The sequence below is a fragment of the Mesoplodon mirus genome, assembly GCF_964341445.2.
Source record: "Mesoplodon mirus genome assembly, chromosome: 9".
NCBI lineage: Eukaryota > Metazoa > Chordata > Mammalia > Artiodactyla > Ziphiidae > Mesoplodon > Mesoplodon mirus.
The window spans coordinates 63,404,192-63,430,800 of NC_138985.1; the positions used below are offsets into that span (position 1 = coordinate 63,404,192).

At 39.1% G+C, this 26,609-nt stretch overlaps 1 protein-coding gene across 12 annotated transcripts in view; it reads right to left on the reverse strand.

Moving 5' to 3' along the window:
* ADAM22 (ADAM metallopeptidase domain 22) overlaps positions 1-26,609 on the reverse strand; it is a 244,763-nt gene that overhangs the window by 205,869 nt on the left and 12,285 nt on the right. For all 12 annotated transcript variants that reach the window (XM_082631935.1, XM_082631936.1, XM_082631931.1 and 9 more), the window contains exon 3: positions 5,185-5,261. In XM_082631935.1, the coding sequence (XP_082488061.1) occupies positions 5,185-5,261 (77 nt within the window). The remainder of the gene's footprint in view (positions 1-5,184; positions 5,262-26,609) is intronic.

Below are 26,609 nucleotides of genomic sequence, written 5' to 3' on the forward strand. Positions count from 1 at the left end.
AAGAAACTACCAATGTGAAAGACCAGAGCCTACCAGAAAAGACCTTCTACAACTAAAGATAGAAAGAAGGAACCACAGTGAGACAGGTAGGAGGGGCAAAATTGCAAGAGTCCAGACCCATACCAATGGGTGGGCAAGCCACAAATGGAAGAATAGCTATAATTGCAGAGATTCTTCCCAAGGGGTGAGGGGTTGGAGCCCTACATTGTGCTCCCCAGTCTGAGGGTCCAGTGCCAGGAAAATGAGCCCCCAGAATGTTTGGCTTTAAAGGTCAGCAGTGATTACTTTTGGGGGAGCCAGAGGGCTGTGGGAAATAGAGACTCCACTCTTAAAGGGTACACACAAAATCTCACATACTCTAGGACTCAGGGCAGAAGTAGTCATTTGAAAGGAACCTGTGGCAGACCCACCTGCTGATATTGGAAAGTGTTCCGGAGAGGCAGGAGGAAACTGGAGACCGAGACACAGGCGGCAGCCATTTTGGGGAGCTCATTCTACCACGGAGACACTGGTGCTGGTGGGCACCATTCTGGAATCCTCCCTCTAGCTTATCAGCTCCAAGAACCAGCCCCGTCCCACTCACCAGCCTGCAGGCACCAGTACTGAGACATCTCAGGCCAAGCAACTAGCTGGGAGTGGACACAGACCCACCACCAGCAGGCCAGCTGCCTGAAGACCTGCTGAGCCCATAGCCAATCCTGGATACAGCCCTGTCCATCAGAGATCCCAGGACGTGGCCCCACACACCAGGGTGCAAACACTAGATCCGGGACCCCCCAGGGTCCTGCAGCTAGAGACATGGGGAGCCTGCTCCACCTGCAGTGCACAGGCACCAATCCCAGAAACCCCTGGGCTATAGCCCTGCCCATCAGCCAGCCAGTTCTAGCCTTGGTACCAGCCTCACCCACCAGCAGGTGGACATCTGTCCCCAAACAACTGTAGCCCTGCAGCCTGCCATGGCAGGACCCAGTCCTCTCACCAGCAGGCCAGCCCCAACCCTGAGACACCTTGGGGCCCTCAGCCAGTCACCCCAGGATCTGACCCCATTCTTCAGCAGGGAGACACAACTTCGGGATACCCTGGACCCTGCAGCCAGCTGTATCAGGAACTGGCCCCACCCAACAGTGATCCAACACCAGCTCTGGGAGCCCTGGACCCTGCAGCCATAGACCCCAGGACTAGACCCTGCCCAGCAACGGGTCAACTCCAGATTTGGGACACCTTGGGCACCTCAGCCAGTGGCCTTGGGATCTAGCCCCACCCACTAGCTTTGGGACCCCCAGGGCCCTTCAGTTAGAGTCCCCAGGACCCAGCTCCACCCACCAGTGAGCCAGCACTAGCCCTGGGACTCGCTGGGGTTCCACAGCCAGCCTTGTCATTACACAGCCCTACCAACCAGTGGCCAGCAGCCTCCACACAAGGCAGGGACTGACAACCAGCTGAACAGGGGGCCAGCCATGCTGACCAGCACGCCCACAGTAGCCCACCCACCACAGCAGAAGGACCCACACAGCCCATATAGGGGGAACCCCTAGAGTACATAGCTCTGGTGAGCAGAGCTGCTGGAACATATAAGATATCACCTACAAAAGGCCATTTCTCTAACACTGGGAAACATAACCAACCTACCAGATACAAAGGATGAAATTTTGCATTTTCCACAACATGGATGGACCTAGAGGATATTATGCTTAGTGAAATAAGTCAGACAAAGACAAATACTTTGTGTTGTCATTTATATGTGGAACCAGAAAATAAAATAAATGAATCAATATGTCAAAACAGAAACAGACTCATAGATATACAGAACAAACTAGTGGTTTCCAGTGGCGCTAGGGAAGAAGGAAGGAGGGGCAACATAGGGGTAGAGGATTAAGAGGTAAAGATGACTATGTATAAAATTAATAATCTACAAGGATATATTGTACAGCACAGGGAGTGTAGTCATTATTTTATAATAACGTCAAATGGATATAGCTTTGAATCACTATGTTGTACACCTGAAATGACTATAATATTGTAAATCAGCTATACCTCAATTTAAAAAATTGTTTTAAGAAGAAAAAGTAAAAAAAAACAACCAACAAACTACATTAAATAAATGTTAGTAAGCATATGAGTGAGGAAAAAAAAGAAAGGAAGGAAGGAACGGTGGGAGGGAGGGAGGGAGCGAGGGAGGGAGGGAGGAAGGAAGGAAGGAAGGAAGGAAAACTTATAGAGCATCATCGATTTTTCATCTTTCTGCTCCTTAACCAATATAACCACTAGACAATATATAAAGTGAAACCATGAAATAAAAACATTCTCTATAAAAATAAGAAAAAAAACCTTTGTATCAAATCATCCTAGACCATAAAGCATAAAGAAAATAGATACCTGACATCTATGTTTAATATAGATCCCATGCCAAAAAAACAAAAACAAAAACAAAAAACTTTGCATATTTCTTAGCCCAGGAAATCTCTATTTATGCTATTATTTTATCCTTTGTACTGCAATAAGCAGAAGGGAGGTTCTTGCCAGTATCTAGAAAGAAATTTTGCTTCACCCTTAGTATTCTAAGCTTCATGCTCTGATAAGTATGGCCATATGTGTCTCTCCTTCAGGAACAGAAAACTATAGTGCTTGGATTCCTCCAGAGGAAGTGAGATGGCTTGGGCAGAATGAATAAATATCCTTTCTTCGTTGGGGTACTGAAAGTCAAGGCATTACAAATGTCAGAGAAAACAAGGCAGCGGGTATCTACCAGAACCATGATTCGAAGGAAGGGAAAGGAGTCATTGAAATAGAGACCTAGAAACCTGACTTTCCAAATCATACCTAGATGTGTATGCTCAGCTTTTTTAGAAGCCAGCCCCAAACATTTGCCCTCTTTCTTTTTTGCTGCTTCACTCTTCCCCAATTGATAGCCTCCACCCTCATCCATCATCTCCTCTGTCTCCTGGCCTATTCCAGCCTTTAGTTTCTAAGTCAATATGACTTCCCAAGCTAGAATTTAGTGCCTATTCTGGGCTAAGGATACAACAATAAATGAAAAAACATCTCAGCCCTCAATGACCTTAAATTCTAGATGGAGGAAAAAGACAAAAAAATAATAAATTTAAAAAATTTTAAATAAATTAAAAATTAAAATACAGAGAAGTAGTTGACCATATGACAATGATGGTCATCAAATTTTTGACCGGCAAAAATGGCAATTTCATGAGTCAAACTTTATATTAAATTGTGATAATATTTTTAAAATTAAGCAAGGGAGAATAGGTAGTAGGGTGTATGGGAAAGTGAGCACAGAGAGGGTTACAGCTTAAAACAGGGCAATCAGTGTCTAAGTGGTAGAATTATATGAGATTGTTTTTCTACTCTTTCATTATTTTTCTAAGGAGCATGCATTCCTTCATAATGAGTTTTTTAAAACTTTATGACATTAAAATTGCTGAAAAACTGAAACAAATCATACAAACATGTAAATTTTAGGGTATTTACATCAAGCAGGAATATAAGATACAGATCATATTAACACAATCTTATTCACGCCCTATGAAATTAGGGTAAAATACAGTGTGGTATAAAACATCTAATATTTATGTTCTAAGCCATAAATTTTAAAAATAAGAAAGAAACTATTTTAATGAATATTGTAGAAATACAACTTATGTTACATTTTTTAAATGTGCATGATCAAAGAACAAAACACTCCCATTGTTAAAACACCCAAATAACAGACTGCCATCTAACACATGCTTTTCAGTATTTAAATTGTTTGTGAAACAAAAATGTGGGGAGAGGGAAGCACTACTTACAAAATGTACCTACCTACAAGGCAGCTTAATCAAAAAATAAACTAATATATAACTTAAACACTAAAGCAATAACTATGGTATGATGAAAACTTTGTAAATAAATTCCAGAAAAATTAGGATACTAGTAAAATTAATTATTAAATTAATCTATTAAACATAGACTAAAATCTAAAAGGAAGAAGTGAATTCTCCTGGATACTGATTGACCTCGCTCAATAATCTTAACAGTGCACATGTGCCCTTTCCTCAAAGGAAATCTCTAAACCAGCACTGTGCAACAGAACTTTCTCCAATGTTGGAAATGTTCTGCCTTGTCCTATAAGGTAACCACTAACTACACATGGTTACTGAGCATCTGAAATGTGGTTCATGCAACTAAGAAACAGAATTTTTTATTTTTTTTTAATTATTTAATTTTAATTTAAACAGCCACAAGAGGTTAGTGGCTACCTATCCAGTTAGTACAGCTCTAAGAACTGCCTCTTACATCCTTTTTTTTATTAACTCAGAGTCTTCAACCTGGCTGATTCCCCACTGTAGACAAATTAGGCTCTAGTTCTCACTCTCGGTCTACCATACTATCCTCCTGGCCTCAAACTTTCTTCCTAAGTTGTTGCATAGCTGATTTCAGCAAAGCTGTGGTCCAGTGCTGCTCAGCTCAGAAACACTGGCTGACAGAGCCCTGGTCTCTTCCTGCTTGCCCAGGATAAGAAATGGGATATTAATGCTTTTTTAAAAAAGTGAATAGACAACTAAATGTCCTGTAAGACTTCTTAGATACTAACCCAGAAGGAAGAGATTAAATCCAGTGATTTATCAAAAGCCACTCCCAAACTTAAAATTCTACTATTCCAAACCTAAAATTCTAGGTAATGACAATTTCCAAAATTATATAGTATTTACAGAATAATTCCAGTACCTTAAACCTTACAAAAATCAATTCCCAAATCAAAGCATCTAATGGCATTATTTGGAATCACACTATCATGCAACCAGTCCCCTGACTCACTGAGCAAAAAGGGTAACTTACCTTTTCTGCTGTTCTTAAGAAAGGTATTTTAATACTCCAAGTATTATTTTCATAATTTATTGTCATTCATAGGAACTTAGGTCATATATATCTTTATGCAAAATATTGGAGTAAATCTTTCCCTCAATTTTACATTCTTAAAGCTGTTACAGTTGTTCAGTTTCAAGCAGGTACCCATTTTCTGTTATTTACCAGACTTTATAACTTACAGTCAATAGATACAAGTTTTAAATATAATATTTAACTGATATTGGAAAACGAAGTAAAATATAGTAAGAAAAAAATTTTTACAGGATAAGAAACTGGATTCAACGTGTATCTGAAAACAGTGAGTGCAGCTCAAGAAAAACTTACTGATTTAGCAGGACATCAAGAATAAACGATGTTCCAAAGGCACCCAGCAGGAAGCTTGCCTGGTCAACGTGAGTCAACTGCAATATCAGAAAGATAAAAGGTATTTATTATTCAGCCATAGAGATCAGATGATAAGCACTTCTCATGATCATTTGAAAGTTTTATAATATAAATTAGAAAACCAGTTCAACATAGAAATTAAATAAAAACAAATTAAAATTTGCACCTTCTTAGAAGCTATTCACTAATCTAAAGTAAAGTACCACTTAATCAAGGAGGGCAAGTACCCTCCCTTTCTGCTTTATCTCAAGTGGTTGAACATTTCATTTCCAAGAAGACTGAACTACACTTCATTCTGTTTTAGATGACTGACTCCTTTAAAATTAAGCTTTGTAGATTAAAAAAGAAATAGGGAAAAATATGTTCAATACAAGAGTAAATTAAGATGATGAATGTGATCTATTTACAAGGAAGACATCTAAACTTCTAAAAAACCCTTTTTATCCTATCTCAAATACATACTTTCAAAGTAATAGTTCAGTTCTAATTTACCAAATGTAATTTCATAGAGGTTTCCACAATTTCCTAAGAGAAAAACTGAGCCTCTGCCCATCTACTGCAAACATCACCCATCAAAAGTTTATTGGGAAAAAAATCACTATTTCCTATGCCAATCTAGGGACTCCCAGAGAAAATCACAAGGGACTCTAAAAAACATACAGTGTTACCAATAACATTAATATTAGCGTATTGAATAACCACATGTAATAACTGAAAAGAAAGGAGGAAGGAAGCAGAACTATTTATTTTGACTCCCCATATTAACAGTAGCTATACCTGAGCAGTAGAACTATAAATTATTTGATTTTTTGGTTCATATTTGTCTATAGTATCCAAAATTTCTACAATAAACATGTATAATTCCTGCAGTGAGAAAAGCAAACATACACTATTTTAGAGATATAAACCATCTGAGCAACTGTATTTATGTAACAAGTGAGGGAGATGGTGGTGCTGCTCCCCGAGAACCAGCGCATCTTAGGAAGGGACATTCTAGGATTCTGTGGGGCACAAAGGGCACCTCAATTATACCTAGGATTTTCACACTCATTAAGCTATGGTATCAGGAGAAAGGAGAGTGCTTAATAATAATAAAGCTTTCTGGAAACAAAGGATAACCTTTCCATTTTAAAATCTTTGAAATAAGTGGGAGTGGGAGAATGCCACACCTCAGTTGCTAACACATTCCAATCCTCGTGAAACCCCAAGGATGAAGAACTATCTGGATACTTCTTAGCCTCATTAAACATCCAACCCTAACTCCTCAGTCTTCCCAATTAACACCCAGGTTATCACCAAATTCTGGCTTCTTTTTTCTTTTTATGATGGTTCTTGGATCCACACTTTACTCTTCATTTTCATATCTGCCACAGTTCATATCCTCCCTGATTTTCCTAAAACTGACTCCTTACCAAAACCCCAAATGTAAGTCCTATATTTTCTACTACATCAAATACAAACTTTTTCTCTCTGCATATTGAGATCCTCCACAATCACCTCCCCCACCCCAGACATAACAGCACACAAGTTCCCAAGGACCCACCCATATCCCATTCACACTCAGTTCTCTCTTCTACTCTTTAATTCCACAAACTATGTGCATTCCAACTCTTTCTGTAGCTTTCATTCACCACTTGTGCTTTTCCAAACCAGACCCTGGGGTAGTGATCTTCACCACGGCCATTTCCCAGAAATGGCCCTATGCATCCTTCAAGACTTAGATCAAGTTCCTTTTTGTATTAGTCTACCCGGGCTACTATAAGAAAGTACCACAGACCGGATGATGTAAACAACAGAAATTTGCTTTCTCACAGTTCTGGAGGCTGGAAGTCCAAGCTTAAGGTGTTGGCAGATTTGGTTTCTCCTGAGGCCTCTCTCCTTGGCTTACAGATGGCCACATGGCTTCCTCTCTATGCATGTGTACCCCAGGTGTCTCTGTCTCTGTCTGTCTGTCTGTCTGTCTCTCTCTCCTCTTATAAGGATATCAGTCATATTGGATTAGCATCCACCCTTACAACTTCATTTAATCTAATTACCTCTTTAAAGACCCTGTCACCAAATACAGTCCCATTAGCAGTTAGGGCTTCAACATATAAATTCTGGAGGGGACACAATTCAATCCAAACTTTCCTCTCCCAGGAAGTCTTCCCAAACCCTTCTAGCTTCCTTCTCTCCTCTTCCTCAATACGGTTCATTTTGATGTGAGGGCCTCAGTACTGACCAGCATCAGGTATTCAATAAGTATTTCCTGACTGACTGACTCATTTGAGGGTTTGATCAATCACCTGAATACATACATGAACAACAATTGCATAGCTATAAATTACCTGCTTACAGAAATGCTACCCTTCCATCAGGTTGTTCTTAATGCCACCTCAATGGATAATTTCTTTTCTCTAAAAGCTCTTTGAGTTTCCTGAAGTGCTAACAACCATGTTTTGGGAACAGCCTGAGGAAAGCTCTGTCTCAATTAAAAAGAACTCTCTCCTCCATTCTTTCTCAGCATTTATTGTGAACATGGCAGAGGACACATGCTATTCATCACGGCATCATGATTACAGCTTGGCTCAAAATAACATTACTATTCTTTTTTAGTAAGATATTTACTGTTTGCATTAATTCTGTCTAATTCTTATATTTTCTTTTTCCTGCAGCTTCAGTTTACATCTGGTATTTTACTTTATTGATCTCATCTATGTCCCAAGGAGAAACCCATTATGTAAATTCAACAGAAAATCTATTGACAGCATGTTTAACTGCCGTTAGTGAAAAATGTGTGCATTATTGATAGTAATTGGAACGGGATTATATTAATATTGTTTTAATGTAAGGAAGGCTTCCTTAGACTGTATACAGATTGATTCATTCAACAAACATCTTCTGAGAGTCTACCAAGTGCTGGGAACTCTTCTGATTTGGGGGGCAAGATGAAGAAGACTGATCATGTTTCCGCTCTAGTGGGGCTTATCTTCTAGTGGAAGGAGATAGAAAGTGACAAATAAAATGACAGAAAATGAACAATTAGATAAAAAATAAACTTAGAATATAAATACACTGTTCTCAGATTTAATAAAACAGGGTAAACAGGTAACCAGGGTAGATAGGGTTCTAGGTGGTATGGAGGCCTCTCTGAGGAGATGACATCTGGATGATGACCTGGATGATTAGAAGGAATCTATGGCAGACAGACTGATGGCCCCAAAGATGCCCCCACTCTAATCTCTGGAACTTGTGAACATGTTACCTCACACAGCAAAAGGGACTTCGCAGATGTGATAAAGTTAGGGACCCTGAGATGGGGAGAGTATACTGGATTATCCAGGTGGACCCAATGTAGTCACCAGAGTCTTATAAGGAACAGAGTCAGAGAAGGAGATGTGATAATGGAAGTAGAGATTAAAATGAGGTTAGGAAAAGGCCACATGCCAAGGAAAGTTGGCAGCCTCTAGAAACTGGAAAAAACAAGGAACAATTTTTCCCTAAAGCCCCCAAAAGGAGCACAACCCTGAGAACACCTTCATTTTAGCCTTTTAAGACCTAATTCAGGCTTCTGATCTCTAGAACTGTAAGAAAATTAATTTTAGCTGTTTTATGACATTAAGTTTGTGGTATAACGTGTTACAGTAGCAATAGGAAACTAATACAGCATCACTGGCAATGTCCCTGAACATTTAGAAAAGCAACTCCAATAACGGGTTGATTGCATCAGTGTTCACTGTCATTTTCCTCCATGGCTGGGTTAAAACCAAGGCACCTGCACTAGTAGAACTGACACTCATGAAGGCAAAAGGATCAAACTCCAAACACAGGACTTCCCAGCCAAAACAAATTTGCAGTAGTAATCACGAAAATACATGTTAGCATGGTTTCCTTGCATTCTGGATGGTCATCTACCATTCAGGCACCTGCCATCCCCATATGTCTGACTTAACAAGTAGGCTGAAGAGAAGAAACATATTTACTTCTTTAGGTTATCTTGGAGAAATTATAAATTAAGTAGAATTACACTGAACTCATGCAATTAACAATCCAGCTTATTATTCAACACCTTAATCTTAGACCTTACCTTCTTAGCTCAAAAGAAAAGAAAATGTTTAAGAAGAGAGAACTAGTCTAATCAGGATTTTCCTCTTTATTTTGGAGGGGGAGTGCCTAACATATATTGCCCCCCAAAATTCTAATATTTATTAACTTAACTAGAAGATTAAAAGGTAGTAATGGCTCTTAGAGACATTTGAAAATTATTATTATTTTGCAGAAATGCATTTTTTCAAATTACTATATAAGAATGACTTGTGATTTTAAAATCTATTAACCAAATGCTTTGTTACCCTAGAATAACCTAGAGCTCATATAATACACATCCTTATTTTACAAATAAGGAAACTGAGGCATGTGGGTAAATGTCATTTCCAAATCACCCTGTTTGGTAGTAGGGCAGCATTTCACCCCCTGGCAGGCCTTTTCCATCATGCTTCATCTTTGCTTTCATTCTGCAGTTTGGAGGTGCTTGCAGGTTTTACTGGGTTCTAAAGAGCACTTCTAGAGCATATGAGAAGAAAATCAAACCATGAAAAACAATCTTTGGAACTCTGACTTCATCAGAAAAGTCAATAACATTACCACATCTGACACAAAGCACAACCTTAGAAATTAAGCATTATACTTTACAATACCCATGGAAATCCATTTTTTAAGAAAAAAATTACACAGGTATGGTAAAGTGTGTGTGTTTTAAGCACTGAGGCTGATTTTGATCATAGCTGTGAAAAAAGATTGAGGGAGAAAAAGGCAAAAATATAAAATAACTACCCAGATGGCAAGAAAACTTAATAAATCAATATAATTACATAAGGATAATTTAAATTTCAAATTTCAAAAAGGAATCATAGAATTTTAGGACCAGAAGAACCTGATACAACCCCCAGATTGAGGCCTGTTTATTATTCATGGGCAATAGCTGAAATTTAAATGTGAAGTTAATATAACCCCCAAGCTCCTTATGCATTTTGCTTCTTGGCAGCCTGTCTTTTTCTCCTCACATCTCCTAGAGCCATGAACTAGAGCAACCTTACATATTACAAAGAGCAGATATAAATGAACTTTTCAAGCTTGTCTTACTAACAACCTTTTTTTTTTTTTTAAAGATTTTGTTGTTGTTGATGTGGACCATTTTTAAAGTCTTCATTGAATTTGTTACAATATTGCTTCTGTTTTACATTTTTGGCTTTTTTTTTTTGGCTACAAGGCATGTGGGATCTTAGCTCCCCGACCAGGGATCGAACCCTCACCCCCTGCATTGGAAGGCGAAGTCTTAACCACTGGACGGCCAGGGAAGTCCTTACAACCTTTTTTTAAAGCAAAGATGACACTAAAACTGTCATGGTAGAATCAGAACTTTGACACAAGGAGAAAGACAGGTAGTTTGGGTTTTTAATTAAGCCCAACCTGAATAATAAATCAATGAATATCAGTGGCATGGGAGTATTACCAGTCAAACAGTATTGTACAACAGGATAATTCTGAAAATAATTAACATAATTAAAACGAAGTCTTCAATGTATGTAACAGAATCTTTAGCTATTCTGCATCCTAAATTCTTCTTTGCCATTTGATTGCTTTTATAATTATTGAGCAATAATTACTTTTAACTATTTTCCCTGGTCTTCTACATCAGACAAGGCAACTGAAGAATCACCATAACCTGACTGTAATTACTCCATTGCCTTATGTGGACTTCTGACAAAACAGTTCAAACAGACTGATACTACAACCTATTAACATTAAGATTCCTCATTCTAGAATTTCCTGTAGCCACATCAACAATATTGTTTTCCCCTGTCTGTTACTTAAGATATGGAACTTACTGAAGCAGAATTGTATAACAATGGCTTTTTTTAACAGAGGATTCTACCAAATAGATCTACCTAATACATAAATTAGCATAATACATACATAAGAGCATTCGTGTTTTCTATCCATAATTGTATATCTATGACTCTATGTTAAATGCCTCCCTCTTTTCATGTGGTCAACTCAATCATGTCCATAGTTGTCATAATCTGTATCATATATTGCATTTAATTTACATATTATCTTTAACCAAAAGGCTCTTAAAATCCAACCTTCTATATTTAGTACTGCAAGAACCAAATAGTGTCCAGCAACAGGACATTTTAAAACAAAATGAAAGAAAACAAAAAAGCATAGCCTTTAAAGCCAGGCAGAACTGGGTTTGAATTCTGGGTCTTCCATTTATTAATGGAACAAACTAGGGCAAATTGTTTAATGTCTCTGAACTGAAAGTCCTTGTCTCTAAAAGACCAAAAATAATAATACACACTCTGTAGCTTTATTGTGAAAACTAAAGGATAAGTTACAATCCATTCAACATTTATGGAGCACTGACCATACCTCAGGAAATACACCAGGCTCTGGGGATACACAGAACAGTCAGACATGGCCCCTGCACCCAGGAAACTCACAGTCAAAAAGGGGAGCTGCTACACAAATTATTACAAAATATTTGAAAGTCCAATAATAGATATATGTACAAGGTATAACAGCAGCCATCTGACTATAGGATTACAGAGAGTTGGGGAGGTGCTCCTCAGACCAAGAATGCAGGGGAAAGCACGCCTGGTAAAAGACCCTACAAAGGCACAAAAATGGGAAACTCAACACACTCAGGGATTGTAGGAAATGCTATATTCCTGAGACAGAAGATGTGAGGCATCTATTGTGGGAGAAGAGGCTGGAACCCCAAATGTCAAAGAACTTCCAAACCAGTGGTTCTCAATCCTGATTGCATATTAGGCTTGCTCAGGAAGCTTTTTAAAAAATACCACTGACTGGGCCCCAAACTCAGAGATTCTAATTCTTTTAGTCTGGGATGGATCCTGGGCATCAATATTTTTTAAAGAGCTACCCTGTGATTCTGAGGGGTGGCCAAGGGTTCAGAACCACTAGTATAAAACAATGTAAGAAATGTACTCTTTATCCTGGAAACAATAAGAAATGGATGTAAAAGGCTTTGAGATGATAGATGTTCAATAAACAATAGCTCCTTTCCCTTATCTTCACAATTTACGACAAAATATGTTTAGCTTTGAAACTGATGATCTACTTACTGAATCCCCCTATATTTCTTGCAAGTAAAATGTATGTTCCTTTGACAATTTACTGCCTGAATTTTGTTGTTGAGTTCAACTAAAATAATAAAAGTTTTAAAAGTTAAAAAAAAAAAAGGAGAGGGAGAGTAAGAGAAGGCCAAAAAAGGAGGTAAAAGGGATTCCATCTGGTAGCCTCCCCAGATAAATTAAGTGAGGGCCAAGAAACATCTGTACAAGCACCTTAGCATATTATTTTGCACACAGCACACTCTCAACACACTATAAGAAAAAAACAGGAAGGACAAGGAGCAATAGATTGGAACTCCCACGGGAATTTTTAAAGAGCTAACTATATGGGTCTAATGAGTAACCAGTTCCCATGGAATTCCTCTCTAGTCACACTTGTTCTATAATTCAAATGCCGGTTCTTGCTATTATTTGAAGCAAAAATTTTTACAGTTGATGTGAACGTGTTCCACTGTTGTGGACATGCGCCTGTTTGGGGATGTATTACCCAAGGACAGAGATTATGTCATATAGATCTCAGCAGCCAGGAGCCCTAGGTGAAGCCACATACACCACAAAAAAAAAAAAAAAAGAACAAAGGCTTTTCTTAGGTGAGTTCTTGAGAGGCATCCTGTGAATTTGCCTTGCTGAGCTTCCAGTTCTGACGTCACTGAAAGCCCTCGACTCTGTGATTCCTGGCGGCAGAGGACCCCTCTCTCCAGTGGCCCCTGCTCCAACAAAATGGAGGTGGAGGGGCTGGGCCAACGCTGGCATCAGCTCTCATTTTCTCCTCTCCATTCAGGAAGTCAGGCAGCCTCATTACCTATTTATGCTCTGCTATCTTCTGATAAATCAGTCTCTCCATCATCTTGGCTATTAACCGCCCATTACTAGGCCTTCATTTCGGGCCTGAACAAGAAAACACTTTCTCTCAGAAGCCTGAAAGTCAGAGCAGACCTTTACAATCTTTAGCATCTTGAGGAATAATACCATATGTAGTCATATTGAGCTGTAATTTAATCTGAGTGCAAGGAACTCCAACGTTTGGATGCAACAAAATCAGCAGACAAAATCCCTCAGATGAACCAGCGCTGGGAAACAGATACTCTACCTTAATGCAAGAAAGGCTTGGGAGAAAAATTACAGGTCTTCCTGGCCTCACTGCTGACTTGACATTTGATTTTTGGAGTTACTAAAACTTTCTATGCTTCACCTTGTTTTTCCCCAAAGGTGAACTGAAAATAGTATGAATTATAGAATGCTGTGAGAAAAACACCTTATATTTTTGTCTATGGTGAAAGAGTATATAAAAGCTTGTTGTAAAGAATAATGTAACTACTGAGAGTTAAATAAAACACAGGTAAAAAGAACAGAGGAGGGGAAAAGCAGTTAAGCTATTATATTATCAAATGAATAACTAGTCAGTTCAGCTCTAAATCGGATGATTTTAAAAGCAGGCCTGGAACTTCCCTGGTGGTGCAGTTGTTAAGACTCCACGCAGGGGGCGTGGGTTCGATCCCTCACCAGGGAATAAGATCCCACATGCTGCACGGCGTGGCCAAAAGATATAAAATGAATAAATAAAATTTATTTAAAAAAATAAAAGCCGCCCTGGAAATAAGTGTCATCTCTGCCAGCTGGGTCACAGTCTTTCCTGGAGGCCACATCAGAAATAGGCCAAGTCTAAAGAAGAAAATGAAGAATGGTGAGTTCTTCACATCAACATGCACTTCACCCAGTTAAGGCAATGGATTTTTGTCTGCTTGCTTGCTTAATTTCACCTTCTTTATATAGGTATTAGAGGCATCTGAGAGTCAAGTTTCACTTCTGTGAAAGGGCCAGCTCCCAGTGCTTGAGGAAAGAAAAATCATAGCTATCACTGACCAAAATGCCATGATAAATAGCTGACATGTAAGAATTCCATAGTATTTTCTTCAAGAAACAAATTTACATAGGGTAAGAAAGTTTTTTCTCTCCTAGAACTAAAGACTAAAACTACATAATTATAGAGGACTTTCTGCTCACACAAATACATATATACACATGCATACTAAACTTTAGAAGGAGCAGATTCTTTCTTTACGATCTCAACTGTCCAAGAGTTTTCCAAGAACACAGTCGAGAAATAATCTTAGTAAAATACTGCAAGAGCAAAGCTCCTGCTTAAAAGAAAAAGAAGAAAAAGGCAATACGTCTCTAATATCAAGAATCTTCAAAAGATGTTTTTTTAATCTGTAACTTGACAGTCACCCACCAAAGGCTTTCTTTACTGGGACACAAAATGAGAGACAAACCTTGCAAAAATATCTATTTATTTTTGGGGATTTCCCAAGTAGCTAGAATGAAGATTGGTTGGAAGAACACAAGAGTTATCTCAATTACCACAATTATGAAATGAAGGAAGGAATGGATATGTGTGTGTGGGGGGGTGGAACTTGACCAATTAAGAGCAAGCATGCAGATTACCAGCCATCCCTAAGGAAACCATGTCTCAGAAACATGGAATCTTGCAATGCGTGCATAGGTTAGAACATAGCAAGAATATGCTACAGAGATTCAGTATGACATGAATCTGCCCCCCAAATTCTTAAACTGATGGGCTTCCACATACTACTAGATGGTGTCTCCAAGCTGCTTTGAAGGGTAACTCCTTGCCCTTAAATTATAGGGAAATTGAAAGAATCCATTCATGATGCATGTTTATTAGAAAAGAAATACCCAATGAGAAAATTTTTGTTAAATGTGCTGCATTACATGTATCAGGTCTATAGTTTTTCTGGGATATGGACTTCAAAAGCATCTGAATCTAAAGAAATTAAAGAGTAAAAATTTTCAAACACGTTGCTAGGAAATATCTAAGGGGTAGCAAAATAATGAAATTACTCTGTTGGACAAGAGAAATGAAAAAACTCTAGACATTACTTTTCCTTGCACTTCCATTATTTATTGGCACTAGTGACTACTGCCCCTTGCAATAAGTAGATCAATCGTGTTACTTAATCCTTAGCACTAAACACTTTCCCTAGAAAAGTGAAATGCCTTTTAAAAAGACATTGACTGTAAATAATCTCTTAAAGCAGGAATTCTAAGAGATACTGCTATTGAGAGAGATAGAAAACCTCACCAAACCAAGTCACATTATCCATTGTACACCCAATAATTCTCGCACGTGCATGTGTGTGCATAACTGTGTATACATCATGGCAGGAATAGCTTGTAGTCAGCTGTAACCTAGAAAATAATTACTACTTAAAACAAGTAAACTCTGTAGTGCTGGTGAGTTCAACTCTAAAAAGATCTAGTAGAAGGAATAACTGCTGCTCTAAAATGGAGACAGGATATAAATCCTCCCTGGAGGGTCTCTAGACCTAGGACAAGGTAACAGTGTCTAGTGATGTAAAGTCAGAATCAAATGTAAACTATACCTTAGGCCTGAAATATGTCTTCATTACAAGAAAAAGCCAAGACAAAACTTCGGAGATTTCTAACTATTGTTATGACTTTGTGTCTGAATAAAAAGAAAGAAAAATCCAGGTCTGACCACTCTTATCTTCACTGGCATGAACTCAGCTCTTGATAGGAACAATATCATGTCAAAGGTTGATGGAACTTGACCTCCTCTGTGTTAGAAACAAAGGGTAGGGAATTCCTTGGTGTCCAGTGGTTAGGACTTGGCGCTTTCACTGCTGAGGGCCTGGGTGCAATCCCTGGTCGGGGAACTAAGATCTCACAACCCGTGTGGTGTGACCAAAACAACAACACCAAAAAAATAAAGATCCAAAAAACAGAAAAGATTCACAGATAGGATCACAAGGAGCCACGACCTTGTGAAGGCGCGTCAGTGGAGCTTGGGGGCCAAGAGCTTGATTAGAGCCGTTCATACTTCCCTCTGTTTAAACTCTCTGCCTTAACAAAAGAGCAAGCATGCAGGGGCACTGAACTGTTTTCAATGTTCCACACATGACTCAGGCTTCTATGCTGTTGATGTGTTTTGACATAAAGCGGAATAAACCAAACTCTATAGTTGTTGCCTCTATTGGGGGCAAATTACGGCAGTTTAACAAGGCCTCTGTGCCTCTGACACACTGGGTTAAAGAAAGGATTCCTACAAGATATCCTGATTCTCTTTTAAAAAGGAAAAATTCTGGGCACAGCCTTTCTTTCTGTTCGTTTTATAATACTTTTTGTTTGTTGGTTTCTTTTTACTTCTTGTTGCTCTGAAGCAAATGAATACTTTGAAGTAACACAGAAGTCACTTTTCAATTAATTTATTAAATGATACCCTGGGAGAATGTCTTTACTTCTGAGAAGTGTGTACGTGGTCACTCTGAACTACTCCCACTGGGCTTCTGGGAAGCTGCCTCCTGGCAAAGCCTCCTGTCCAAAATGTTCCCTAGATCAGCATCCTCAGCAAACTGCCGCCAAGCCATCCTTTTTGTCCTTCTCTGGCTTCCCCTGCAGGTCCCATCCCCTCCCTCACCACCATCACGTCCTGAACCCTACCTGTGCTCAGGACTCCATGAGGACCATAGCAGACGCTATGAAAGATACAACACCTGCCCACAGATTTGTATGGTCTGGTAAAACATGTTACTCTTGTACAAGGCAGTAACATAATCCAGTAGTACTAAACTCTTTTGTCCTAAAGAGTTTTCCCTCTCTTTTAGAACCGTGAGCAGTTACTTATGAAAAGTGGCAGAGGGTAGTGGCTAAGACTCCAGATTCCAGAGCCAAATTTCCTGTTTCAAATTCCACCCCTTCCCAAACTGAACAATCTTGGGCAAGTCATTTAAGCCCCCCTGTGTCTCAGTTTCTCCATTTAGTAAATGGGAACAACAGTATCAACTTCTGAGGATTGCTGAGAAGAATGAATACCTGTAAAGTATACAGAACAGTCTAGTTCCCTCAATGTTTATTATTATACCGCATGAGCGGCCAAAGTCTGAGGGTGCATGACGAGAATTTTGTGTTACATCCAGAAGTCAGAATTATTCTTGCTTCCCCCTTGTCACTTCCAGATGACAGTTCCTCTATTCCTCTCTCCTTGAGGTCCATGCCTCACAGCTACACCACCCTCCATTCTCAACTCTGGACCAAGTGCCTCTGTATTCCCAGCACTCAGTACCTCGTTTGGCACAAAGCACATGCTCACTTACAAATTTAAAACAAATCTGACAACTCTTATCTGACAATAAGATGGACAAACGTTATTTTGCAAACTGTAAATTAGCCCAAAATGGGAAGTATTGCTAGTTCTCAGGAATATAACCCTAACAAAGGTTGCTTTCATATAGTTAGTTAAACCAATTATTTTATTGGTTTCTTGGTTAGTTCTCCAGTAGTTTATAAGCACTATCACTGGTACAGAGGGTAAAACCTTTACCAGCATATGCACTCTATTCCTTAAAAATTTCTTAACCTGTGTCCCTGTGCTCATTTTATTCAATCAACATTTGTTGGTGAGTTTGTAGCCATTTGGCTACATGACTTGAAATGTGTATTATCTATAGTTCAGAGGGAGAAGGATGGAACTTTGAGCTTTAGGGAACCTCAATGAGTTATGTGATTCATTTCCCACCTATGAGAAAACATCTACTCAAAACCATCTTGAAGAAATGACTGCTGAGCCTATTTTGTATGTTTTTGAGACAGTTCCTCAATCTCTAATTGTACTTTGTCCCAATGCTGAACCATCTTCTTTCCCCTCTTCAATAGCTAACAGAACTCTCTTAATGCAATTAAGACCTATTTCCTCCATTTGTGAAACAGGATATGTTCAAAGATGACTTGAAAGTATGCCTCTCATCTGTTAGGCACAGTAGCAACTATATGCTACTTTGTAAGCTTTATGGCAGGCTAGCACTAAAAATATCTACCAACTACACAGGATAAAACATCCTGCAGAAAGAGTGATCCATAGCCATGCATGTATAAACATAAAAGAAAAGTACATTTAAGTGCACCAAAGTAATACCCTCTTGCAAAGAAGAATCCAAGTGCAATACATTGGGTGTGGTAGATGAATTACATTCAGCCGCCCAAGTGAAAATTTCTGTGGTCTTCTTTGGTAAGATAATACAATCCTTTGAGAACATATAATGAAACTAAAAATACCGCCAGAGATATGGATACCTTCAAATAACTTCACTGGGAAAGCCCCCAATACAGTTTTCATTAAGATCCTCCATCACCCACCTCCTTTGGAGTAGTAGTCTTGTTACTCAAACTTGACAGACATGCTCTAGCCTTGGAGTCATTGTACCAACTGTTCTCTCCTACAGAAATGCTCTTCCACAGAAGAGCCTGGCTCACTTCCCACTCCCTTCAAGCTTTTCCCAATGTCACCTTCTCTGTGAGGCCTATTGGATCACCCTATTAAAAAGTACAACCTATGTCCCCTACAACCCCGGCACTCCCAATGTCCATTACCATGCTATAATTTTTCCTTTTCTTTTCCATGGTACTTACCACCTTCTAATATACTAAATAATTTATCCTCTATTATGTTTTTGTCTATCTACTAGAACATAAGTCCCATGAAGAAACAAATTTTTTTTTAATTCATTGATGTATCATAAGAAGTCAGATAGGGCTTCCCTGGTGGCGCAGTGGTTGAGAGTCCGCCTGCCGATGCAGGGGACACGGGTTCGTGCCCCGATCCCGGAAGATCCCACATGCCGCGGAGCGGCTGGGCCCGCGAGCCATGGCCGCGGAGCCTGTGTGTCCGGAGCCTGTGCTCCGCAACGGGAGAGGCCACAGCAGTGAGAGGCCCGCGTACAGCAAAAAAAAAAAAAAAAAAAAAAAAGAAGTCAGATAGTGCCTGCCTGTAGTAGATCCTCAATAAATATTTGGGGAGTAAATTTTTTAAACATCAGTTCAAAAATCAAATCACAGGAATTAATTCCATCTCCCTCTCTCCCTCTCTCCCTCTCTCTCTCTCTCTCACACACACACACACAAAATGTTAATATTGCCCAAAACAGTTATTGAGCCTTAATCTGAAAAATAAAAGAACCAATGGAAAAATTTTAGTTGCAAACCTGGCAGTTTAAACTTTATCATAAAAGGAACAGGAATCTAAGTCTATTAAATATTTGCAGTCTTCTCAGTTCCCTCATTATTCAAAGATAGAACAAGGAAAAGAGAAATCAAGAATCTCTAGTTCTAGTGAAAACACGCTGCAGAGAACAGGAGCTATAAAAAGGCATGATTAATAGCTCAAACATAACTAAAATACCCAACTGCACAGGGCCAGAAGGTGCAGAGACAAGTGTAGCTTTTTCTCTCATTGAGCGAAATGTGAGAACTAAAACAGACTCAATGGCCCCATGGAGATGGGCTATTCCACGAAGACTCTCCAGACAGATACACACACACACACACACACACACACACCACTACCACCACCAGCAACAACAATATCTGCACTTGGAGCTGCTCTTGCTGAACACTTTCCGCAGTGAGCATATGATGCTAAAAGAAAAGCACATGGGCTTCTTCTAACCCAATTATTTCTTAAGAAAGAGAAATAACACAAACAATTAACTTTGGAATAACAGATTTTGGAAAGACTGTGTTGAAAACTGTTGGAAATTCAGGAACACATGGCTGATTGATTAAGTTTTAAAATATTTATTAAATATGGGAATCCACTACAAGAAAATGGAAGTTCTTCCATGGAGCTGAAGGCCACATCTAATGCTGGGCTGTGTCCGCTTAGCAAGAAGCTGAGCAAAGGAACTGATTATCACGACTGGTTTACAACGGGACCAAAAACAATAGAATGACAAAAAGTAGAGAGCCAAAAGAGAAAGGGAAAACTGAGAACTGGGGATGACTAAAAGTTTCATTAAAAGCTATATTAAAAACCACTGATCGTATGCTTTAAAAGGATGAATTTTATGGTACATGAATTATATTTCAATAAAGCTGTTATTAAAAAACTATATTAAAAATTAAGATTGTGGTCATAAACATAATTCAAATGCAGAAGAGGAATGGTCTTTGTTATAATAACTGCTACCTTTTATAAAATTCTGGGAGCCCTTCGTCCTCAACTGTCTGTTCCCTTAGATTTTTGTCTTTTGAAGTTCTTAGATTTTTGTCTTTTTTTTTTTTGCGGTACGCGGGCCTCTCACTGTTGTGGCCTCTCCCATTGTGGAGCACAGGCTCCGGATGCGCAGGCTCAGCAGCCATGGCTCACGGGCCCAGCCGCTCCGCGGCATGTGGGATCCTCCCGGACCAGGGCACGAACCCACGTTCCCTGCATCAGCAGGCAGACTCTCAACCACTGTGCCACCAGGGAAGCCCGATTTTTGTCTTTTGAACATGTTTTTAAAACATGTTTTTTTTAAAATAAAATAAAACAAGCTATTAAATGGAGCATCCTATCCTCTACTAAAAACAATATAGCTTCCAACACTCAGCCTAGTTTGGGAACTATGAGTCCAACCTTTATCTCACTGCCCGTTAATCTCTTCATGTTGTGCCCTCCCTTCCTTTCCTCACTTCCCAGCTGGGAGCAGCCCTATGAGGATACAGACTATTGAGGGCTCAACTAAGACAGAGATGCTTCTCATCCCAAAGTAATGGAGCTGCATTGTTACTCATTAAAAAAAAAAAAACAAACCCACCTGATGTTTGAACCAATATTATATTGGGAGTTGGGGGAGTAGGAGGACAAGATTAACTTGGTTTGTTAAATTCCTGGAAAAAATACAGTGAGACCAAAGCTGGGACCCACAATTAGCACGAGGGTCCAAATTGTTCTACCCTCCTGGAACATCTGACACAAATCACAGCTTTTGTGAAAACAATCGAAGAAATCCAGTGATCTGTGTACACAAGAAACTGGGCAAACAGTTTTATACCAAGATATAATCATTATGGGAGCTAAAAAAACAACAACAAAAAAAGAGCTAACATGTACGGAGCCCTTACCATATGCCAAATGCTCAGCTACAAACTTTATGCATTTTATCTCCTTAATCCTCACAACATATGAGCTGGGTACTATTCTTATTCCTATTTTATTGGTGTAAAAACTCAGGATTACAGAAATTAAGCGCAGTTAGTGGCAAAGGTGGGTTTTGAATCCAGGCGCTCTAATTCCAGGTTCTCAAACTCTTAATCACCATCCTACAATACTTTCTTAGAAGAAAACTATATATCAGGGAGTCGTTTTACTAAAAATGAAGACTTATTCTAAAACTATAGTAGATTCGGCAGTAGTATAGTAATACATAAACATGATCATGAAGAAAAGAATCGATATGGATAACACCAAGAAAAATTTTTTTTAATCTGTTACAACAAAAGATACCATGAGAATGAATAGATAAGCCACAATTTTTAAAGTATTTGCAACAGAGATAAACAATAATAGGAAAGAATCAATAACATACTTAAAATGCCTGTAAATCAATAAGAAAAAGACACTTGAAAAATGGGGAAAGTATGTAACTAGGCCATTCAAAGGAAGAACTAGAGATTCCCAAAGGTGCTCTCCCTCATTAGTCATCAGGGAAATGGAGAGGAAAGTAATCAGACACTATTTCACACCCATAATATTGTTAGAAATTTTAAAGTCTTATGATTCCAAATGATGAAAAAGATGGGGATACATAGAAATTCTCATGCACCATAGGTGGAGTATAAATTGGTATATCGTTGTGTGATTTGTCAGTATGTGGAGAAGTTGAAAAGGGACAAACCCTAAGAATCAACAATTTCACTTCTAAATATATGCCCCAGAGAAACACACGCACATGTATGCATTAATGGCATACACTGCTTATAACATCAAAAAATCAGGGTCGGGCTTCCCTGGTGGCGCAGTGGTTGAGAGTCCGCCTGCCGATGCAGGGGACACGGGTTCGTGCCCCAGTCCAGGAAGATTCCCACATGCCGCGGAGCAACTGAGCCCTTGCGCCTCAACTACTGAGCCGGCATTCTAGAGCCTGCGAGCCACAACTACTGAGACCGCATGCCACAACTACTGAAGCCCACACGCCTAGAGCCTGTGCTCCGCAACAAAGATAAGCCACTGCAATGAGAAGCCCACACACCACAACAAAGAGTAGCCCCCGCTCACTGCAACTAGAGAAAGCCTGGGCACAGCAACGAAGACCCAACGCAGACAAAAATAAATAAATAAAATCAATAATTTTTTTTAAAAAAGGAATGAGGTAAAAACGCATGCTACAACATGGATAAACCTTGAAATCATTATGCTAAGTAACAGAAGCCAGTCACAAAAGACCAGATAGTTTATGATTCCATTTTATAAAATGTCTAAAATAGGCAAAGCTATAAAGACAGAAAGTAGATTAGTGGTTGCCCAGGGCTGGGGGTGCAGATAGGCAGGGCGGGAGAGAGCCTGGGGAATGTGTATGGGATTTCTTTTTAAGGTGAGGAAAATGTTTAAAACTGACTATGGTGATGTTTGCACAATTGCTTGAATATACTAATAAACTTTGAATTGTACACTATTGTTAAATGGGTGAATTCTATGGTATGCAAATTATATTTCAATAATGGCCTTATAACTATATATAATGAAAATATGAATTATTTTGTTCCTGAGATTATACTAAATCAGCTGAAGCCATGAAAAGTCAGCTGACTATACTAAATCAGCTGAAGTCATGTTAAAGAGTTCATTTTTGTGGGCCTGTTACTTAATCTTAACATTTTGACATGGGACCCCCTTCCTGACACAAGCCCTTACTTTCTTTTCTGATCATAAACCTACTTTCAGATCAATCCTTCATTCACACTAAGATATTAATGCTTGAAAACAGCTCAGAGTGCCATCCCTCTCTAGGGTCTCTACTTATACCAAAGTGGCTATTCTCAAGTGGTGTGTTTTCTGATTTAAATCAAATGTGCAGATCTTTTAGAGTATGGAGTTTTCATAGAGTAATAGTTCTATAAGAGTAGTATCTACCATCTAAGAAATAAAGAAAGCAAATATTTTTTACTCAGCATAATTCCCTGGAGTTTTGATTGTTTGTTTGTTTGTTTATTGCCACTTGGCATGTGGGATCTTGGTTCCCCAACCAGGGATTGAACCCGTGCCCCCTGCAGTGGAAGTGTGAAGTCTTAACCACTGGATGGCCAGGGAAGTTCCAGGAAGTAAATATTTTATATTAACTTGTTAGTCCACAATAGGGAGGTAAAGATTGAGAAAAAAATAAAAATAAAACAAAATATTAGACAAGAAAGTATTGGAGGCTTAGTTACAGGGAGAAAAAAAAAAAGAGGATGCTGTCCTTGGTTCAAAAAAAAAAATCAGAACTCCACGAACAAATATCAGAAAAACTCCTTAGCTAAATATGTCATACGAGATCAGAACTATCAGAAATACTATATGTCACTTTCCCAGAAGACAGACATCATTGTCTTAAAGAAAATGCAGCTCCAGGCAGCAAACGGCAAAGTCTGATGAATAAAGTCACACACAAAGGTTAAATAGCTTGGATTTATTTGTGTTGGGAGAGACAGGGCTAGAAACTGAAATGAATGATTTTGTCACAGTGATTAAAGCAGCCGGGAGAGAGCAAGGCAGCTTTATATGGTAGAATATCAGTCTGCCAATCATTGTCCAAGTTCCCACTGCTTTCTCCAGTCTTCTCTCTCCTATCCTCATGGCCCTGCCTCACTCGTGAAGCAAAGGGGACAGCTACTGCAGTTCAGGTGCTCACCGTGATGGGATCCTCACAGAACCTGGGTGTTCTATATAGACAGGGTGGCTCTGTCGGGCCGGCAAGAATGTACGCGGAGGGAAAAAATTTTTTCTTTAAATAATAAAAAAAAAGAATGTACGCAGAGGGAAGGGGAAGAAAGAGGTCAGGGATAAGGTATAATGTGGAAGGAGACCCGTGCTCCTCTCGAACCCATCCCAACAAAAGATTTTAACAATCCGGAGGAAAGAAATACTGTGATGGTTGGAAATACATCAGAAGAACATAAATGGTCACAGAACACTTTTTCTGCATCTTTGAGATTGAAAACTGAAACAAAGGCAGACCATAAATATTGGCTGAGTACCACCTATCCATCAGGCAGAGTGTTAAGCAGTGAACAAATAATGGTGAAAACGAATGACAAAGCTCCAGCCCAACATCAGAGTGCATCTCATGGGGACACCTTCTATTAACCCACCCAAATGATCAGTGCACCAATACCCCTGCACCAACACACACACACGAGCGGGAATAATTTTATGCCAAGCTTGTGAGGCAAGTTGAACTATTAGTATACCTGTAAAAGTGCCTCATCATTGCTCAATGCTGAGTCTGAATCCTGCAGCAATGGAGCAATGGACCCCTCTGGAAGACTCTGAGAAGTGACACGCTCAGCAATTGTGGAGGATGGACCAGACGCATAACTCAGAGTTTAAGTCCAGGGGATTATGAGCAGAGAGAACAAGGAGAATGATTTTCGGAAGGCGACTATTCCAACAGCAAAGAGCGGAAGTGAAACTCACTGCAATCCACACCCAAAGAAGGGAATGAATGAGGGACAATTTAAGGGGAACAAAAGAAACAACAAATGAAAAAGAAAAACCACATTAAAAACAGGTTTAAAGGTAAGTAGTAGAGTGGGAAGCTTGTTGGACTATAACACATTTTGCAAATCCCAAAATAAGTCAGTCCAGCAACAGGCAACAGGGATGGTTCCCAACACTGAATATAAATAACCTTTCAGAGACTTGTTTTTACTTTAGTTGCTAACAGAAAAAGAGGCATTTGACAGAAAGAGAGTAGGAGAAAAAATACAAAATAAACCAAGGGTCATAGGGAAAGTGAACAGAGCAAGGCTATGTTCACAGAAAAACGATAGATGGAAAGAGGCAACAGGAACGTGACAGAGCCTGAACTGAGAAATAAGAAAAGAAAGAGATGAGAGAAAAGAAAAAAAATAATCGACCGGGGAAAACCTGATATAACAACAGGGGTCTAGAGGCATAAGAATGGAACAGGGCTCTCTAAGTCATGGTATCAATGATGTCATCCAGTTCTCATTTGCTTTTTGAGCACTTGCTATGTACAAGGCTCTGAGCTCAATGCTGGGAAGAAACAAAAATGGATATTTTTTTATTTATGCCCTCACACCATGTTTTTCCCTAAATTAAATTGAAATAATTCTTACCCCGTCACCCTGGGACAACTGCAAACTTCAGGATTTCATAATCAGAACACTTAAAAAAAGTCCTCAAAAACTCATTAGTCAATGACCTCAAGTAGATTTCATATTAAATTGGTTAAGTTATGAATGAATAGTACCTTCCCTTCATTAATTATGAGAGAACATTGTCCATGCAAGGTCATTAAGGACTATAAGGACATCATGCTAAACTTACCTCAGAAATTAAATTAAATGAAAAATTCATAGTATCTCAGCACCTATTTTTACCCTGGAGGATGCTGAGGACCAACAAAAGTTGCTACACACCATGGTTTGAAATAGCCTCGTCTCTAGTCACTCATCCAGTCAGAAATGGCTTCACCTTTGGTGATAGTAATGAACACAACTTGAATTTTGCCCACCTTCATATCAATCAATATCTGTCCAAGCTTTCAGGTACTTTTATGAGGAAATCAGTTTGAAAAAAAGCAATGTGCTATTTATAGCTAAACAAGCTGTATACTTTTGTAAAACATAAGAACGATTTTCCTGTCCTGCATCAAAACTCCCGTTATCTTCAAAGATGTTTAAGTTTCTGTCATAGTCAATAAAACTCTTTCTAAGAAATGATGGCTTGATTACTTGACACAATGGTAAATTTAATGTATCTGTAAAAAAAATTTCCCATTCTTCTTCTTAAACACTTCCCTAAAGTTTTCTTGAAAAGCACATCAAAGTACTCCTAACTATTGTTAAACTGCAGGTGATACCAAACTAATCTTGAAAATAACCCACTATTTATAGCAAATGGAGACTGACACCAAAATTATCCATCTCAATAAGAACAAATTTTCCAAATTCCCACTTACAAGGACTCTTCCATTATTACCATACATTTTTTAAAACACGTACCACATGCCATGTAAAATGAGCATTGCCCATTTTGCACAAACTAAGTGTGATTTTTCAGAGCATCAGCTGTCACATGAGTTAGGAAATCAATCTTTATGTAAGTGTCATCTCCTGATCCAGGGCAGGCACAGTCTGCAGTCTGAACTATGTTAGTGGGGGAAAGAGTGGGCCCCTGAAAGCCCCCTCCCACTAGCCTGCAGAGCC